Source organism: Somniosus microcephalus, chromosome 19 (genome assembly GCF_052327205.1).
Source record: "Somniosus microcephalus isolate GS21.2 chromosome 19, FLI_Smic_1.0, whole genome shotgun sequence".
NCBI classification, from domain to species: Eukaryota; Metazoa; Chordata; class Chondrichthyes; order Squaliformes; family Somniosidae; genus Somniosus; species Somniosus microcephalus.
The window spans coordinates 39853077-39869743 of NC_141005.1; the positions used below are offsets into that span (position 1 = coordinate 39853077).

At 39.2% G+C, this 16667-nt stretch overlaps 1 protein-coding gene across 8 annotated transcripts in view; it reads right to left on the reverse strand.

Annotated features, from left to right (window-relative positions):
• clip1a (CAP-GLY domain containing linker protein 1a) overlaps positions 1 to 16667 on the reverse strand; it is a 180035-nt gene that overhangs the window by 69173 nt on the left and 94195 nt on the right. For 6 of the 8 annotated variants that reach the window (XM_085961660.1, XM_085961659.1, XM_085961658.1 and 3 more), the window contains 7 exons: positions 13135 to 14079; positions 10399 to 10515; positions 9603 to 9660; positions 7994 to 8077; positions 6510 to 6666; positions 5877 to 6042; positions 5014 to 5229 (listed from right to left, as the gene is read on the reverse strand). In XM_085961660.1, the coding sequence (XP_085817786.1) occupies positions 5014 to 5229; positions 5877 to 6042; positions 6510 to 6666; positions 7994 to 8077; positions 9603 to 9660; positions 10399 to 10515; positions 13135 to 14079 (1743 nt within the window). The remainder of the gene's footprint in view (positions 1 to 5013; positions 5230 to 5876; positions 6043 to 6509; positions 6667 to 7993; positions 8078 to 9602; positions 9661 to 10398; positions 10516 to 13134; positions 14080 to 16667) is intronic. The other 2 variants (XM_085961663.1, XM_085961661.1) reach the window with 2 other exon arrangements.

The window sequence follows — 16667 nt, forward strand, 5'->3', positions numbered from 1 at the left end:
AAGTGTAGATGTGCAATAGAAGTTGCCTCAAAAAGCCAAAAGGTGCAATACAGGATTAATTCCGTGTATATTTACCATTTACTACCCAAACAGAACCATTTTTGTCTAAGAGACAGCAAGTAAATATATATCATGAAAACAAAGGGTTATAGACAGGCTAAGTGAGTGGGCAAACATTTGGCAGATGGAGTATAATGTGGGAAAGTGAGGGGCTATCCACTTTGGTAAGAAAAATAAAAAAGCAAATTATTTTTTAAATGGAGGAGATTACAAAATGCTGCAGTGCAGAGGGACCTGGGGGTCCTCATGCATGAAACACAAAAAGTTAGCATGCAGGTACAGTAAGTAATGAGGAAGGCAAATGGAATGTTGGCCTTTATTGCAAGGGGGTTGGAGTATAAAAGCAGGGAAGTCTTGCTACAACCGTACAGGGTATTGGTGAGACCACACCTGCAGTACTGCATACAGTTTTGGTCTCCTTATTTAAGGAGGGATATACTTGCATTGGAGGCAGTTCAGAGAAGGTTCACGAGGTTGATTCCTGAGATGAAGGGGTTGACTTATGAAGAAAGGTTGAGCAGGTTGGGCCTATACTCATTGGAGTTTAGAAGAATGAGGTGATCTTATTGAAACATATAAAATACTGAGGGGGATTGACAAGGTAGATGCAGAGAAGATGTTTCCCCTCATGGGAGAATCTAGAACTAGGGGGGCATAGTTTCAGAATAAGGGGTCGCCCATTTAAAACAGAGACGAGAAGGAATTTCTTCTCAGAGGGTCGTTAATCTGTGGAATTCTCTGCCCCAGACAGCTGTGGAGGCTGGGTCATTGAAGCAGCTGATTGGGTGAGTACGGCTAGGTGAGTATTTATACTACTCTATAGTTTGACAGTTAAGATTAATAGTTTATAAAATTTAGAAGGTCTTAATTTTTGTGGTTATAGTTTCTAAGGTCCCTGTTGTGTATCAGGGAGTGCGAGTAACCAAGGGCCCTTGGGTATATCATTTAATTGTTGTGTAATTAGTGGTATTGATTTGATTTAATTTAAATTAATTAAAGGGTAAGTCATGGCAGGACAGCTCGGCCCTGTAGCTTGCGCCTGACATCGTGGATAACACGTTTAGGGAGTTGGTCACACCGCAGGTAAAGGCTGCACAGGCAGGAAGGGAATGTAGTAGGCGCAGGCAAGTACTGCAAGGGTCCCCTGTGGCCATCCTCCTCTCAAACAGATATACCAATTTGGATATTGTTGAGGGAGATGGCTTATCCGGGGAAGGCAGCAGCAGCCAACTTCCTGGCACTGTGGGTGGTTCTGCTGCATAGGATGGGAGGAAAAAGAGCAGGATAGCTATAGTGATAGGGGATTCTATTGCAAGGGGAATAGATAGGCGTTTCTGCGGCCGCAAACGAGACTCCAGGATGGTATGTTGCCTCCCTGGTGCAAGGGTCAAGGACGTCTCGGAGCGGCTGCAGGGCATTCTGGAGGGGGAGGGTGAACAGCCAGTTGTCGTGGTGCATATAGGTACCAACGATATAGGTAAAAACAGGGATGAGGTCCTAAAAGCTGAATATAGGGAGATAGGAGGTAAATTAAAAAATAGGACCCCAAAAAGGTAGTACTCTCAGGATTGCTACCAGTGCCAAGTGCTAGTCAGAGTAGAAATAGAAGGTTATTTCAGATGAATACGTGGCTATAGGAATGGTGCAAGGGGGAGGGATTCAAATTCCTGGGACATTGGAACCGGTTCTGGGGGGAGGTGGGACCAGTACAAACTGGATGGTTTGCACCTGGGCAGGACCGGGACCAATGTCCTAGGGGGAGTGTTTGCTAGTGCTGTTGGGGAGGGTTTAAACTAAAATGGCAGGGGGTTGGGAACTTATGCAGGGAGACAGAGGAAATGGAAGCAAGGATAGAAGCAAAAGACAGGAAGGAGAAAAGCAAAAGTGGCAGTCAGAGAAATCAAGGGTTTAAAATCAAACATGGCCACAGTAAATAATAATACTAAAAGGTCTAAGAATGTTAAAAAAACAAGCCTGAAGGGCTTTGTGTCTTAATGCGAGGAGCATTCGTAATAAGGTGGATGAATTAGCTGCGCAAATAAATGTAAACGGGATTACGGAGACATAGCTCCAGGGTGACCAAGGCTGGGAATTCAACATCCAGGAAAGACTGGCAAAAAGGAAAAAGGAGGTGGGGTAGCATTGCTAGTTAAAGAGGAGATTAACACAACAGTAAGGAAGGATATTCGCTCTGATGATGTGGAATCTGTATGGGTAGAGCTGAGAAATACCAAGGGGCAGAAAACGTTAGTGGGAGTTGTATACAGACCCCCAAACAGTAATGCCGAGGTTGGGGATGGCATTAAATGGGAAATTAGAGATGCGTGCAATAAGGACACAGCAGTTATCATGGGTGACTTTAATCTACATATAGGTTGGGCTAACCAAATTAGTAACAATACTGTGGAGGAGGAATTCCTGGAGTGTATACGGGATGGTTTCCTGGACCAATATGTTGAGGAACCAACTAGAGATCAGGCGATCTTAGACTGGGTATTATGTAATGAGGATTAATTAGCAATCTTGTTGTGCAAGGCCCCTTGGGGCGGAGCGATCATAATATGATCGAATTCTTTATTAAGATGGAGAGTGAAGTATATGACTCAGAGACTAGGGTCCTGAATTTAAATAAAGGAAACTACGATGGTATGAGGCGCGAGTTGGGTAGGATGGATTGGGGAATGTTACTTGAAGGGTTGACGGTGGATAGGCAATGGCAAACATTTAAAAAGCGCATGGATGAACTACAGAATTTGTTCATCCCAGTTTGGCACAAAAATAAAACAAAGAAGGTGACTCAACCGTGGCTAACAAGGAAAATTAGGGATAGCATAAGATCCAAGGAGAGGACATATAAATTGGCCAGAAAAAGCAGCAAACCTGAGGATTGGGAGCGGTTTAGAATTCAGCAAAGGGATTAATTAAGAGGGGGAAAGAGAGTATGAGAGTAAGCTTGCAGGGAACATAAAAACTGACTGTAAAAGCTTCTATAGATATGTGAAGAGAAAAAGATTGGTGAAGTCAAGCGTAGATCCCTTGCAGTCAGAATCAGGGGAATTTATAATGGGGAACAAAGAAATGGCAGACCAATTAAATACATACTTTGGTTCCGTCTTCACAAAGGAGGACACAAATAACCTCCCAGAGATGTCGGGGAACATAGGGTCTAATGAGAGGGAGAAACGGAATGAAATCAGTATTTGTAGGGAAATGCTGTTAGGGAAATTGACGGGATTGAAGGCCGATAAATCCACAGGGCCTGATAATCTACATCCTAGGGTACTTAAGGAAGTGGCCCCAGAAATAGTAGATGCATTGCTGGTCATTTTCCAAAATTCTATACACTCTGGAACAGTTGCCATGGATTGAAGGGTAGCTAATGTAACCCCACTATTCGGAAAAGGTGGTAGAGATAAAACGGGGAATTATAGACCGGTAAGCCTGACATTGGTAGAGGGGAAAATGCTAGAGTCCATTATAAAAGATGTAATAGCAGAGCACTTGGAAAACAGTGACAGGATCGGACAAAGTCAACATGGATTTACAAAAGGTAAATCGTGCTCGACTAATCTATTGGAATTTTTTTGAGGATGTAACTGGTAGAATAGATAAGGGAGAACCAGTGGATGTGGTGTATTTGGACTTTCAGAAGGCTTTCGATAAGATCCAGCATAAGAGATTAGTGTGTAAAGTTAAAGAACATGGGATTGGGGGTAAGGTACTGACTTGGATAGAGAACTGGTTGGCAGACAGGAAGCAAAGAGTTGGAATAAATGGGTCTTTTTCCAAGTGGCAGGCAGTGACTAGTGGGGTACCGCAGGGATCGGTGCTAGGACCCCAGCTATTCACAATATATATTAATGATCTAGACGAGGGAACTAGATGTAATATCTCCAAGTTTGCAGATGACACAAAGCTGGGTGGGCATGTGTGCTGTGAGGAGGAGGTCGAGAAACTCCAGTATGATTTGGACAGGATGGGCGATTGGGCAGATGCAGTATAATGTGGATAAATGCGAGGTTATCCACTTTGGTGGCAAAAACAGGAAGGCAGATTATTATCTTACCAGCAATAGATTGGGAGAAGGGGAAGTGCAACGAGACCTGGGTGTCCTTGTGCACCAGTCGCTGAAGGTAAACATGCAGGTGCAGCAGGTGGTTAAGGCGGCAAATGGTATGTTGGCCTTCATAGCGAGAGGATTCGAGTACAGGAGCAAGGATGTCTTGCTGCAGTTGTACAGGGCCTTGGTGAGACCACACCTCGAGTATTGTGTGCAGTTTTGCTCGCCTTATCTGAGGAAGGATGTTCTTGCCCTGGAGGGAGTGCAGCGAAGGTTCACCAGACTGATACCTGGGATGGCAGGAATGACATGAGGAGAGATTGGGTCGATTGGGCTTATATTCACTGGAGTTTAGAAGAATGAGAGGGGATCTCATTGAAACTTATAAAATTCTAACAGGACTAGACAGACTAGATGCAGGAAGGATGTTCCCGTTGGCAGGGGAGTCCAGAACCAGGGATCACAGTCTAAAGATAAAGGGTAAGTCATTTAGGACAGAGATGAGGAGGAATTTCTTCACCCAGAGAGTGGTGAACCTGTGGAATTCTCTACCACAAAAGGCAGTGGAGGCCAATTCATTAAATATATTCAAGAAGGAGTTGGATATATTTCTTAAGGCTAAAGGGATCAAGTGATATGGGGAGAAAGCAGGGACAGGGTACTGAATTTGGATGATCAGCCATGATCCCATTAAATGGCGGAGCAGGCTCGAGTGGCCAAATGGCCTACTCCTATTTCTTATGTATTATTCTATAGGCATGGTCTCAAATCAGAAAATAAACCACAAAATTTAAACTAAAACTGATTTTTTTTTTTTTATAAATAAAGAGCCCAGGAACATCTTGAATACAGACAAGTAGACAATAAATTACATCATGTAGTTGCAAGAATACCTGGACCTGTTCCACTTGCTTCTTCAGTTCTTCTACCAGTTTTTCCCTTTCTTTATTGTCCTCCTGAGAGCTCTTTAGTGTTTGCTTGGTTTCCTGTAGGTCCTGCTGGAGCTCTTTAACTCGAGTACCATTGTTAGCATTTATTTCTGAAAGGACTTTCTCATGACTGCTTTGCAGCTCCTTATTGTGTACGCTGTGCATCTCCACCTGCCTTTGCTGTGGGAATCAACAAACAATTAGAACAGCCCTTGCAATTTCCATCCTCACAAAAATATAGCAAAACACCGCAGCATAAGCTTCTCAGACACCTAAAACTGTGTATATAACTTTTCTAAATATGAGAGAGGATGGATCTTAAAAAAATGTGAACTTGCAGAGCAAGTAAAAGTGCAGTACAGAAGGAAATGAAGATGCCATTTCTGCAAATGTTAAGAAAGTGTAAGACTTTAAAATCAGGTAGCCATTTGCCAGTATGTTCTGTTTCGTTCATACATTTGCCTGATTATTTATGATATTGATAATATGCTGTATATTTGAGGTGGAATATTAACCAGCACAAAAGATCCCACATTCAAATGAATCACTAATTCACAAAGTATTGAGATGCTCTTTATTTACACTTGATAAATCTGAACTGTATAAATTTAAAACAATTATACAATAACTGCATGAAATAGTAGTTGATAAGGTTCTGTGAACAACATTTTTAATGTAATAAAGTTGGTTAAATTGTATTTTTAAGAGTAGACATTTAAAATGCTGCACAGACAGTACTTTCCTGTTCAGAAGGTTATAACTTTTTGGGAAACATTCAAGCTTATTCAAAGCCGGTACTAAAAGAACATCTGAATAATTGTTCGTACCAGGTCTGTCATTTTCTTCAGTATTGCTTTAAGCTCAATCTGGTGTTTCTGTAGCTCCTCCTGCTGGGTCTGTTCTGTTTTACGTGTGATTTGCTCCAAATTTTCCTGCAAACAGGCAATCTTTTCATTGGATTGACGATACAGAGCTTGTAGTTCATCCTGCTTCCTAAAGACAAAAAAGCAATGCTTTTATTTGATTAATCGGCAAACAGCTATATAGAGTAGCAAAAGAAATGTCTAACAAAAGACAAAAAAAACCATAAAAATAATGAAACAATAAAAAAAATGCAACCCTAACATCAGCAAAATTGTTCTCAAGTCCCAAGTTTGTCCCTGACATTGTCAGTCTTGTTACAGTATGTACAAGTCTGGTGATGAAATGTTTGTCCATTGCAACCTACATGTAACATGATTCCATTGTACTGTTTTCTCTTCTGGACACTAAAATATAAATTAATAAAGTTTCACTGATATGAACTAGCTTCTAAACATTTTTACAAACAACTTTTATTAAGGGACATTAGAAATCAGTTTTACAGGCTTGGCAAGTCAAGAATAAATCATTTGCTCAACATCAATAGCTCAACATCAATAAACATTCATAGTAATCACAATCAAATTTCAGCAAGGTACCTTTCTTTGTCTTTCAGCTCTTCATTCATTTTTGTGAGCTGAGCAGAGTTATCCCCCGAAGACTTCATCATCTCGGAGATGGTATTCTCAAGTTTGGATTTATCCTCAGCTAGTTGTTCAGCCTTTTCCTCCTCAACTTTCATTTTTCTCTCCACAGCTGATGAAAGCAGAATCCAACACACAGAAAAATGTAAACAGTAACGTGTAAAATATGTCGTACAAAAAGTGATAAAAATCTTTCAAGAATCCAAATATCTCGAGAAGAAAGGATCACAAGTGTACAAATATTTCTGGAAATTAAAAGGGCAGATTTTCACAAATGTTACACTTATTCGTACTGGGACCAAAGACACAGGTTAGCCATGTGTAAATGCCTATTTTACACCACTATTAAACATTTGAGCAGTTTTGGTATAGTGCAAATTCTTTGTGTAGGAGGTTAAATGAATATTTATGCACTGTGGTTTAATTTTATTAATTTATTCAATTTGAAAGTCTGTTCCTTTAATTTAATTCAACTCAGGATTTTGTAACAGCAATCATGACTTAGAAGGAGATCCTGCCTAAAAAACTCCTGTACTTTGAGGACGTTACAGATCAAATAGATAATAGAACTCGATACAGTACTGTTTATTTTGACTTTCAGAAAGCTTTTGACAAAGTCTCACAGGAAAGGCTCAACTTCTGCTTCTCCTTGGCAGCCTCACTGCCTCCACAAGCTACAGCTCACTCAGAATGCCACAACTTGCACTAAGTCCCATATTACTATCACACCAGTCCTTGCTAAGCTCCTCTGGCTCCCTATGCCCTTGTGAATTGATAAATTCTCCTGCTTGCTTTAAAATCCTTCAATGCTTTATCCCGCCCTATCTCTGATCTCTTCCAGCTATACAACCCACGTACACTATCTGGCTCTTCCGACACTGTCTTATTCCCTGGTGGCCACTGTAAGTCACTATGCTCCTACCCTCTGGACCTCCCTCCACCTTACCATCTCCTAAATAACAGAAAATGCTGGAAAAACTCAGCAGGCCAGGCAACATCCGTGGAGAGAAATTAGAATCGACGTTTCGGGTCAAACCCTTTTTCAAAACTGGAAAGGAAATGAAATAGATCGAAAGGCAGGGCTGGGAGAGAACTCTCCTACTGTTTTCAAAAATATCCTAAACATGCCTCCTTTCTGAATCTTTCCATTTCCCCTCTCGCTCCTCTTCAGAATTTATTTTTGCCTTCTGCCCTGTAAAGCGCTCAGAGGCTTGCCAGTCCTATTTGTCAAAGGAAACAAAGATGAAGGGAGACAAATAACATTAAGATGGGACCAATGTCAGGTCACCAAACAGTACCACCCATAGCATGGTGGACTGTTCAGAGGTTTCAATTTGAAATCTCAGCTTCAACTGACAGTCAGATTGGGTGATTAATCGGACACTAAATTAGGGTGTGCAATCATTTAGACACAAGTAAGTACTTCACAAATTACTCACCAGAAAGCTGAGATTTTAGCTCCTCTAACTCAGACGAAAGTGAAATGTTTCCCTCCTCTTTCACATTGAGTTCTGAAAGTGTTTCTAATTATAAAAATGGAACATTAAAATATTTTAATATGCATAAGAACATGGGATAACATTTTCAAACATTTTTCAACATTAGTTTTGCCCAAAAGGTTGAGGAATAGCTATTACCCTTTCAAAAACATCCAACGATATATCTGCACAAATTACCTACACCAGATTTCCACCGGCCACGATCGGTACTCACGCTGGAGGACGGTTCCATGGGCGCTGGTAACTCACTCAACTGACCACCTTCAGGTGTGAGCCTACACAAGAGGGTCAGCAGGCTAGTCAATTATAAGGGTCACATCCCAGATTCTCAGGCAACCCTGATCCAAATGCCCACACATTCCAGCATGCAGTCACTGGATAGTGATCAGCAATTGGTATCCTGTCTATTTTCTGCTCCATAGCATCGCAGAAACAGGCAATATGACCCATCACGTTTGTGTCATTGTTTTTCTCCACAAAAGCTACGCAGTCTAATCCCATTTTCCTGCTCGCTCGCCATACCTTTTAAATATTCCTCCTTTTCAAGCCACTAGCTAAATTCCTTTTAAAAGAATTTATAGACTTGACTTCAACAATGATTTGTGGCGCAGAATTCCACATTCTCACCGTCCTCGTGTAAATAAGTTTTTTCTAATCGGCCCTTTAATTCTGTGTGTGTGCGCCCTCCTGTTACTGTCTCACTGATCACAGAAACATCACAGCCCTTCATAATTGTGAAAACCTTTATTAAGTGACCTTCTCAGCTCTTGTGAAAAAGCCCTAATTTCCTAAGTCTCTCAATATCTGTAACTGCTCATCCCGAGTAACATCCGAGTGAATCTACGCTGCGCCTTTTCTATTGCCTTTATAGCTTTCCTATAGCAGGGTGTCCAAAACTGCAAACAATATTCCAACACCAGCCGAACTAAGATCTTGGAAAGTTCAACATTACCTCCTTGTTTTTGTACTCTATAGCTCTACATACAACTCAATGATTCCATTTTCATTTGTGGCCTTACCTTCTCATGCTGCCATCCCTTATTTGCCTACGTAACTGCATACCAAGGTCCCTCTACTCACCCATTAAAATCTTACCATTTGTGGTACATTTCCTTACCCTATTCTTACTTCCAAAATGAATTACACATTTTCTACCTTGAACTGCATTTACCACCTACCTGCCCATCCTGCTACCATACGTCGACCTGCAGTCTTTCACGATCTTCATCTCAACATGCCATACCCCCAATCTGGTGTCATCAGCAAATTTTGACAGTGTTCCCTTAACTTCCAAGTCCAAATATTATATATATAGTAGAGCAGCCTCAACACAGACCCCAGTGGAATCACTGCATCTTTCCAGTCTGAGAAACTTCCAGTTAACCTGACTGTTCACTTTCTGCCCTCCAACCATCTCTTTATCCATGTGGCCACATTCCCTTCAATTCCACGCACCATTATCTTTGCTATAAATCTCTTATGCGGTACCTTAACAAATTCAATCAGGGGAGCCCTTCACAATTTCCTCCTTTAAACAAGTTTAATTTACCTAGTATGGTCTGCTGCAGTTTCTGCTGTGTCTCTGATGTGTTGTCAAGCTTTTCTTTCTGAAGTGAGCAAACCACATTAAAAAAAAGTTTCAAAAGTCATGTTATCCCAGGCCAATAAATTAATGGTACTCCATCATTGCTCAAGAGAAGATAGATTTTAAAAAAACAGAAATTTACTAGTGTAAAAGTGATTTCATACAGTAATACTTAAAATATGCATGTTGTTATAATCACAAAATAAGTTTTGATAACCTTTATTTCTATTTATTCCTATCTAGGCAACACAAAATACCGTAAGTTACAGATCCAGGAAGTCTTATTTTCATCCATCTTGACAACATACTTTCTCTAATAAGTTACTGCTCAAACTGAAATATTGTTACTGCTTTTCATTTACAACATGGGACAGAACCAGACCAAATTCTTGAAGTAGACGTAGGATTTAAAAAAAAAAAAAAAAATCGGGGTCAAATTTTACTCTCAAGAAATTTACCCTATTCTCAAATACTGGTAAACAAGGATGCAAAACAATAATTATTAAACTACAGGCATTATCTTGTAGATGATGGCGACTCTCTGCGCGTCCTCAATAAGCGCGACCATAACTAGCAACTAACAAGGATTGATTGTTCTCTTAATTATTTGACAAGAAACTAACAGTTGTAATTGTTCCCCTGACAAATATCCACATTTGAGAAGGTTGACAGAAAAACTGACACCTACCTTATGTAGCGTCTCATTCTTGCTTCAAACTGATTTTTTGATACAGACAATGAAGTGCAATGAGCCACTTACCATGGAATGCAGTTGCTGCTCCAAAGTTTGCTTATCCTGGCTCACTACAGCCAAGCTTTGCTCCAGATTAGCAACTGACTGATCTCGTTCCTCAAGCTGTTTGGCCAATTCAGTAACCTAATAACAAGCATGCAAATTCATGGCAAAAATAAAAAAAGTAAAAGGGATGAATGTGCTGAAAAAACAAGAAATCAGGAATAAACTGAAAAAAGTGATAAAATACAAATTTAAAGCTGCAATATCCAAAATAATTCACTGAAGTTTTAGTATTAAGTCCAATTTGAGTTGTTCGAACAAGACAGAAAGACAGACCAAATGTATAAGACCAGAATAAAAACATACATGTTTATATATGGTTTACCTATGAATATATTAAACTGTTCCAAATGATTTATCATTTATTGTAAATTTCAGTTTCTCAGGCTCTGCAACATCAGTAACAACTCAGGTAGGTTGGTTAGATTCTACACCACAATTCGAGAATGATGTAAGCTGGTCAACATAAAGAAAGTAAGAAATGCTAAATAAATGTTCAAGACCATTTTCTCTGTATTTAAACATTCTTCCCATAAAATAACTGGTTTCTTACTAAAAAGGTCAAACACAATGTTCATCTTGAATAATGCAGCTTTGATTTAGCAGCAAAAACTAATATAGATGTAACAAGCAGAAATTTGTATTTTAATTTTAATCAAAAACAAAATGGAAATGTGGATAAATCAATACATTACAGGCAAACATTTGCCATGCAACAATTTGGCAATGAAGAGAGAGAGTCAGAGTCTAACACATAGCACAAGTAGATCCATTATATTTTACCCCATTATCGAATACAACTGAAATCAGCAGCTTACTCCTCCCAATTTAGAGCTCCTCTTAGCAAAATTAAGACTAACTGAAATATTTCTATATCTATATTCTAATGAAAGAAGAATTGGATGGTGTTACTCCATGGAAAATAAATTAGACAAGTAACTAGCAGTTCTGCTATTGGACCAATATGGACATGATGCAGTAGTTTAGTTCTTTTTCAGTAAGTATTACAAAATAGACACTGAAATGTACAATATTTTAGTATAGTTTGTATGAATATTGTATATTCATTTAGTATCTTTCACAATGATGTGCTGATATGTAACTGGATGCATATTTAACAGGGAAGTCGTTTACGGGAACTCTCTCATTTAGATTATGTTTTTGAATCACAGTTCAAATTCAAACTTAGATACAGGTAGACTACCCTTTATCTGAACTTCCGAAAACCGAAACCCTCTAAAAACCGAAGGTTTTTTCGTTCAGCGTTAAGTCCAGCGTAAGTCGCGCGCACGACCCCCCGCGGACCCCCGCCGGCCCCGACCCCTGCCGACTTACGCTGAGCGTCAGCGTAAGTCGTGCGCACGACCCCCCCGCCGACCCCGACCGTAAGTCGGCGGGGGGTTGGGCGCACGACCCCCCGCCGACCCACCTTCCGAAATCCGAAATTCTCCGAAAACCGAAACACGGCTGGTCCAGAGGTTTTCGGATAAAGGATAGTCTACCTGTATTCAAAAATTGCTACAACTAAAGGAAGTAAATCTTCAAAAATGTGTAATAGTGGCTATGCATTTGTAAGTGTCCATATTGCAGTAATGTAATGGTTCAGAATTTTGGAATTGTTTACATTTACCATATCGATACATGCAAAACTCTCAGCTAGCTAAATATAAGCAGTCATTTATGTAGGAAAGAGATAATGCAGTTTCTAAACTTATTGAGATGACAAGTAAGTTGTTACAGGCACATGAACATAGGCGGGTTTCAATGTTTTGTTTAAATTTTAACTCTAGTAACACACCTAGAACTGTCTGCAAGTACACAGACACTTGCTTAGCAGAGACACACATTCCCCATATTGGAATATTGCATGACAATTTCAATATTTCTTAATTAAAAAAGGTAGCAGGCACAGCCTACATAAGAGTATTTTTTGTGACTACGGAAACACTTTGTGGAATAACAATTGTGTCATACTATTCCTACACTATCCTTATTCTGGACAAATACGCCTCTGCTATGCACACGACATACAATAATGCACTAGAAATGATCCTGACTCCCAATTTCAATGCCAACTCTACATGTTACACATGATAACCAGGGACTGTAGAAACCTGTGGATATTATTTTGTTCTTGAAAAGATTTGAGAATTCACTTTTATTTCTCTCCCCCACCCCCCCAAAGAAATTCCTCAATTTAACAGCCTTATAATAAAAATGGAACAAATATGACCTCTTGCAATTTTATGCCCAACTGAAGTCAGAGACTAATTTGTCAAAAACGTCTGTTCCAACAGACTAAATGAGCATCATATTCACTCACAGAAAAGAAAAAATATCTGGATTCTTAAAATCACAGATTTGTGTTGCAAAAACTGCAAGGCTTTTTAACGTGATTTTGAATTAAAAGCTCATGAATCAAACGAAACAAAAAGGTCAGCATTTGTATTATGCCTTTATTTTTATTTTTTAAAAAAGGTAATGGACATTTATAGTTTTTTTTTGTAAGGAAACGTCTTTCAAATTTCACAAAACGAATTCTAAAAATTTAACCAAAAAACTTACCACAGATTTCTATTACCCAGAGTTATTTTTATGGATGCTTTTTGATTTAAAAAAATCAATTAATAAACCAAATCAAAACTTGAAAAGGGGATAAAAATGGTAGTAAAATAAAATGATGGAAAGATAGATACAAACCTTGCTACCTTCAGAAAGTTTTAAAGCTTCACTGATTTTCATTTGTGACTCAATGGCCACAAGTGTCTCTTCAAGTCTTTTGATTTCCTCTTTACCTTGTGCCTCAACTTCTTGCAGCAATTCATATTCCATTACCTTCTGTTCAGCTGCTGTCACTTTAGCTGTTAGGGCCTCTACAATTTGTGCCTGTTCATTGCTCTTAGCCTGCAACACTTGCAGTTCCTTTACCTTCAGTTTAGTGTCCTGTAGCTTTGTCAAGGTCTCTTCCATCTCTACCAGGTGTTGATTTGTAGCAGATTCCAGTTGAGACTTCAGAATTTCTATATCTTTCTCCTTCTCCGCAGTGACTGCTAATAGCCGAGATTTTAGATCTTCAGTCTCTTTTACGTAGGCAGACTTTTCGAAATCTTGCTTAATTTTGATATTCTCAAGTTCCATTTGATGCTCTGTTTTAAGCTTTTCAAAGGTACTCTTCAGCTCTAGAAGCTCTGTAGTTTGGGGACCTGCTCCTTTACTGAAAGATAACTTGAGTTCTTCCATGGCTTGCTGATGAGATTCAATTGCAGACTCCAGCTTACATTGCCATAGACTAATAACCTCCGCGTTTTCAATATTGGCTTGATCCAATTTGGACTTAAGAGTCTCATTCTCCTTGGATATTTTTTCACTGGCAGCTTGCAGTTGTTGAAGTACCTTTTGGTGAGCTTTTTCTGAAGTTTCAAGTTTTTCTTTCAATGTATTAAGTTCATTTTGATGTTCTTTGCTCATTGTTGCAAGTTTATCTCGCATACAGTTGATTTCTTCCAGTAGAGGTGAGGCACTGTCCATACCACCTGAACCTTCAGTGCTCATGAGTCTATGTCGAAGCTCCGAGACCTCCTTCGTGCGTGACACAAGATCCCTTTCTAGATCCATAATCCGAGACTTCTCAGATACTGTGGCCACCTATAGTGCATTTCCCACCCCCAAGGAAACACAAATATAACTAAGTGAAATATACTGACATACATTTTCATATTTCTTTACAATTAATACATTTAATTTTATAATAGTTGAGACCATTTTATTCCCATAACTAATATCACTAAGCAAATTATTGCAATACTATCATTCAATGGCCTTGCTAACAAGTTAAAAGTTCAAATAGACCAACTGCACATTTAATTAGCTATAACCAGTATAGCTCTTTCAGTTTTGATGTGGAATATACGTCAATAATTTTGTAGTTCCTCCAGCAGCTGTGTGGGAAAGAAATCATGTAGTGTGATGCTCAGCTATACGGACCAGCAAAGTCCTAGACTCAATTCCTTGTCCGTGATACTAGATAGTATCAGCTGGGGTAGTGGTGAAGGCTCACCAATTCGACATGGTATGCCTTGATTACAGAGTGAAAGGTCAGCCTGGGCCCCCACTCTTGATCACTGTGCAGTGAAACCTGCCAGAAAGTGTGGCGTGCTAACAGGACTGGGTTTGACTGACACCCTTTACCCTTGAATAGGCTGCGGACACTCACTATCTAGACACACACATGAATAATGGCCACCCAGGCAGGGGTACCAAAGGGCTGCCACTGCCCATGGAATTGTACCCTGGCATGCATCACTATCCCCAGGAAAAGGGGGGTGAGGAGGGGGGTTAGAGAAGAAAAAGAGAGTATTTAATTCCTTCACATTTGTATACAGAGCAAGTTACATGAAAAACCATGCCTCAAATAGTAAACAAAAGCCATGTACAAAAGATAAAGAGAGTCCAAAGAAATGTTTGCTGCAGCACATGACAAGAACTTTTCTTGTAAACATATACGACTAATAAAAAAAAGAAATTTGTTCCCAGTCTTTGCTGAATTAGTTGATCTTAGCAGCAGCGATGAGTAGGCAAAAATTGGCCTAGTTCCTCTGGGCTCGGAAGGGGTTAATAAAACAAAAAAAAAATCAGCCAAAGCTCCTGCTCTGATCATTGTCCAGTTACTCCTGCTGGAAAGCTGAAAGATGTGGACATTTGGTGAGGAAAGAATCAGGCTTGGCTGTGATGCCTTCCATGGTACAATAGTTTGGTGACACTATCCAGGAGCGTGGATGACGAAAGGTCACTTGGACAAAGTGGAATTGCATCCCAATGACAATCAGTGCTTTCAGACGGGATGGGGAAAACAAAAGTAAATGTTGATACATTATGTCCTTGCCGTTGCTTGTGGTGTAAAATTACATCTAATAAAATTTCCACTATGACCAACGGTTCATAGTAATTGAAGGTGGATCATCGGGGTTTCATGTAGAAAATAGAAACTCCTGAATACTGTACAAACAAATTGATATGTTTTCTGTTTTCATGACAATGACAGACCGAGTCAACCACAATCTTTTCAATTTAGTTACAAACATAAGGAAATATGGAAAAAGAAAAGCTGCTTGGTAGATTCAAACTGTTCCTTGCACACACCAGGTACAATCTGCTCTATCAAGTGCTCCACCGAACCCATTTCTCTTAAACTACTGTACATTTTCCCCTTGTCTCCTCCCACCAAAGGTAATTCAAGCTAAACTCCACAATAATCTTTATTATAATACTCAAGCTGGCTCCAAATCAGGTGTTCACCCAGCTTTTAAAGTGTGTTAATTGACAATATTAACTGCTTTGTATAAAAGTCTATTTCAAATATATATAACACAGTTGGGGGGAAAATCCTTTTAATTTCAAGATTTATTTGGGCTTGTTATTTTTATACTCTTCTACTCTACATTCACAGTTTAAATTAAAATAATCTGCTTGCATTTACATTATTCATTCCTTTCAGCATTTCAAAAATTTGGATGACATGTCCACTTTAGCCTCTTTTCTCTTTATTTAGGACCTCTTCGCAGCTTGGAGCCTGAAGTCCCTAATAATCCCATTACTATTTCCTGAAACCTCACTAATTGGTCAATGGTGAATACTGAAGAGCTTAAATGCTATAATGTTCAAAAGAGCCCTGTATTTGAAGATCACGCTCTTTAAACTCCATATCTACAACTATTTAAAAGAAAGTGGCAGAATCAGTCACATTTTGTATGAAAATGTTTGATATATTGAATTGCAATCAGGAGTTTCCATCTTGAACAGAATCCATGGCAACTATGCAGCTTTAATAAAATTAAAAATTAGAGATTAGAGAGAAACTGGAGTTAACTATTTTTAAATATTAATTATGCAAACTCACTATTAACAGTGAATGCCACTTCAAAGACAAGTAAAACACTTCAGTTTATTTTCTATTTATGGTCATGTAATGCCAAAATATTTATGAAGTAGCATTTACAATGTTAGTGCATTGCACTACTGCACTGTGAACAAGTCCACATTGTCATCATCAAGCATGAGCTCAAAATGCCAAACATTGCATAGATTTTTAAAGCAATTAAACATTCTTATTGATCTTTGCACAAATATTTCTTAAAACTTTGGCATCATCAGTGCACCATGTAGCCAAACAGGAATTTGAGAAGTGGATTGATTGTCAACCACAGTATACAGAAGAGTAACTGCACAACCATTTC